The sequence below is a fragment of the Alosa pseudoharengus genome, unplaced genomic scaffold (assembly GCF_046254945.1).
Source record: "Alosa pseudoharengus isolate Yale_2024_CS ecotype anadromous, Long Island Sound unplaced genomic scaffold, YU_APseudo_1.1 YU_APseudo_1.1_scf_13, whole genome shotgun sequence".
In the NCBI taxonomy this organism is placed as follows: Eukaryota; Metazoa; Chordata; class Actinopteri; order Clupeiformes; family Clupeidae; genus Alosa; species Alosa pseudoharengus.
The window spans coordinates 37,275,761-37,278,260 of NW_027468598.1; the positions used below are offsets into that span (position 1 = coordinate 37,275,761).

Genomic DNA, 2,500 nt, shown 5'->3' on the forward strand with positions numbered 1-2,500 from the left:
CCCCCCTCCATCCATGGTTCTCCCCTCTCCATGGTTCTCCCCCCCCTCCATGGTTCTACACCCTCCATGGTTCTCCACCCTCCATGTTCTCCATGGTTCTCCACCCTTCATGGTTCTGCCCCCTTCATGGTTGTGTACCGATGATCTGGAGGCATCCGTCAGCGTGGATCTCCCCGATGTCCCCCGTGCAGAACCAGCGCTGGCCCGACTCGTCCGTGAAGAAGTCCTCGTGGTTCTTGGCTTCGTTCTTGTAGTAACCCATGGTTACGTTTGGCCCACCAATCAGAACCTCACCCCGAGGACGAGGCTTATCCATGCAGCGGTAACCACCTTAGGAGCACACACACCTCAATATGTATAGATCATGTTTGTGAGACTGCATTTCTGTGTGTGTGTGTGTGTTTGTGTGTGTATGTATGTGTGTGTGTGTCTAACTCACCTTCTACCCAGTCCTTCAAGCGAATCTCACAGCAGACAAGAGGTGCTCCCACACGCCCTGTGCTGTAGTCCCACACTGCAAGAAACACACAAACACAAACACACACACACACACACACACACACACACACACGCAAACACACACACAGGAAAAGATAAGTAAATATAGGTGTACTGTATGATGTGTGTGTGGGTGTGTGTGTATGTATGTGTGCGTGTGAGTATATGTGTGTGTGTGTGTGCGTGTGCGTGTGCGTGTGCGTGTGCGTGTGCGTGTGCGTGTGTGTGTGTGCGTGTGCGTGCGAGCGTGTGTGTGTGTGTGTGTGTGTGTGTGTGTGTGCTTGTGTGTGCGTGTGCGTGTGCGTGTGTGTGTGCGTGTGCGTGTGCGTGTGCGTGTGCGTGAGCGTGTGTGTGCGTGTGTGTGCATGTGTGTGTGTGTGCGTGTGCGTGTGTGTGCGCGCATGCGTGCGTGTGTGTGTGTGTATGTGTATGCTCACGCTGGCTGATGGTTCCTGCTCCACAGGTGTGTGTGTGTGTGTGTGTGTGTGTGTGTGTGTGTGTGTGTGTGTGTGCTCACGCTGGCTGATGGTTCCTGCTCCACAGGTCTCTGTGAGGCCGTAGCCCTGGCCTACTGGGCAGCAGAGACAGACGTTCATGAAGCGCTGCGTTGCCGCAGACAACGGAGCCCCGCCCGACAACAGCACCCTCGTCCGGCCGCCTAGCAACGCACGCACCTTCCCAAACACAAACCTGCACACACACATGCACGCACGCACGCATGCACCCACACACACACACACACACACACACACACAGGGGAGAAGCTGTTGAACCTCTAGGTTCAGAATATGAGTGTGTGTGTGTGTGTTTATGTGTGTGCGTGTGTGGAGTGTGTGCATGTGTGTGTGTGTATGCATGTGTGTGTGTGAGTGTGTGTATGCATGTGTGTGTGTGAGTGTGTGTGTCATACTTGTCACAGAGGGGGGTGCTGTATCCTTTGGCGAGCTGCTCCAGTTTGTAGTTGTAGGCCAGAGTGAACAGAGTCCTCTGCACCGCCCCCATCTCCTCCACACGCAACATCACATTCTTATAGATACGGTCCATGATCTCCTACACACACACACACACGCACGCACGCATGCACACACACAGAGAGAAACATCACATTCTTATAGATACGGTCCATGATCTCCTACACACACACACACACACACACACAGAAACATAACATTATAGATAGGGTCCATGATCTCCTACACACACACACACACACACACAAACACATTCTCTTACACACACTGAAACATGCAGAAAAATGGAAGAGAAAGAAATGAGTAATTCTGAGTTGACATGGTGTGCTCTGTATTCACTGTGACTATGTGTGTGTGTGTGTGTGTGTGTGTGTGTGTGTGTGTGTGTGTGTGTGTGTGTGTGAGTGTGTGCATGTGTGTGTGTGTGTGTGTGTGAGAGAGAGTTATGGGCTAAACCACACTAGGCGTTCTCACGTTCTGTTTACAGCTGTGAACCATTCTAGAGCAGCAGGCCCCATGACCTCTGACCTCTGACCCCTCAGCGCTCATCCTAAACCCCCAGCGCCACAGAGGAACAAGTGAGTGAGGGTTGGAGGGGGAGAGAGGGAGAAAGGGATAGAGGTAGAGAGAGGGAGGGAAGGAGAGGGAGAGAGAGATTAAAGGATAGAGGTAGAGAGAGAGGGAGAGGAAGAGGGAGAGAGAGGGAGAAAGAGATAGAGGTAGAGAGAGAGAGAGGGAGGGAAGGAGAAGGATAGAGGGAGAAAGGTAGAGGGAGGGAGGGAAGGAGGGGGAGAGAGGGAGAAATGGATAGAGTATCTCACTGCACTGCTCACTAGTTAGGTTATACAACCATCCAAACAATGACAACAACAAACAAACACACAAACAAACAAACAAACACACACATACAAACACACACATACAAACACACAAACAAACAAACACACAAACAAACAAACACATACAAACACACAAACACACAAACACACAAACAAACAAACAAACACACACATACAAACACACAAACAAAC

General features: G+C 51.1%; 1 protein-coding gene across 6 annotated transcripts in view; it reads right to left on the reverse strand.

Annotated features, from left to right (window-relative positions):
• Positions 1–2,500, reverse strand: part of acsl3a (acyl-CoA synthetase long chain family member 3a) — a 26,015-nt gene that overhangs the window by 6,168 nt on the left and 17,347 nt on the right. For all 6 annotated transcript variants that reach the window (XR_012986610.1, XR_012986609.1, XR_012986607.1 and 3 more), the window contains exons 9-12: positions 1,409–1,548; positions 1,016–1,188; positions 440–514; positions 139–330 (exon numbers count right to left, since the gene is read on the reverse strand). Coding sequence is in view for 2 of the 6 variants with exons in the window: in XM_076282988.1 (XP_076139103.1) it covers positions 139–330; positions 440–514; positions 1,016–1,188; positions 1,409–1,548 (580 nt within the window). In the remaining 4 variants the exon portion in view is untranslated. The remainder of the gene's footprint in view (positions 1–138; positions 331–439; positions 515–1,015; positions 1,189–1,408; positions 1,549–2,500) is intronic.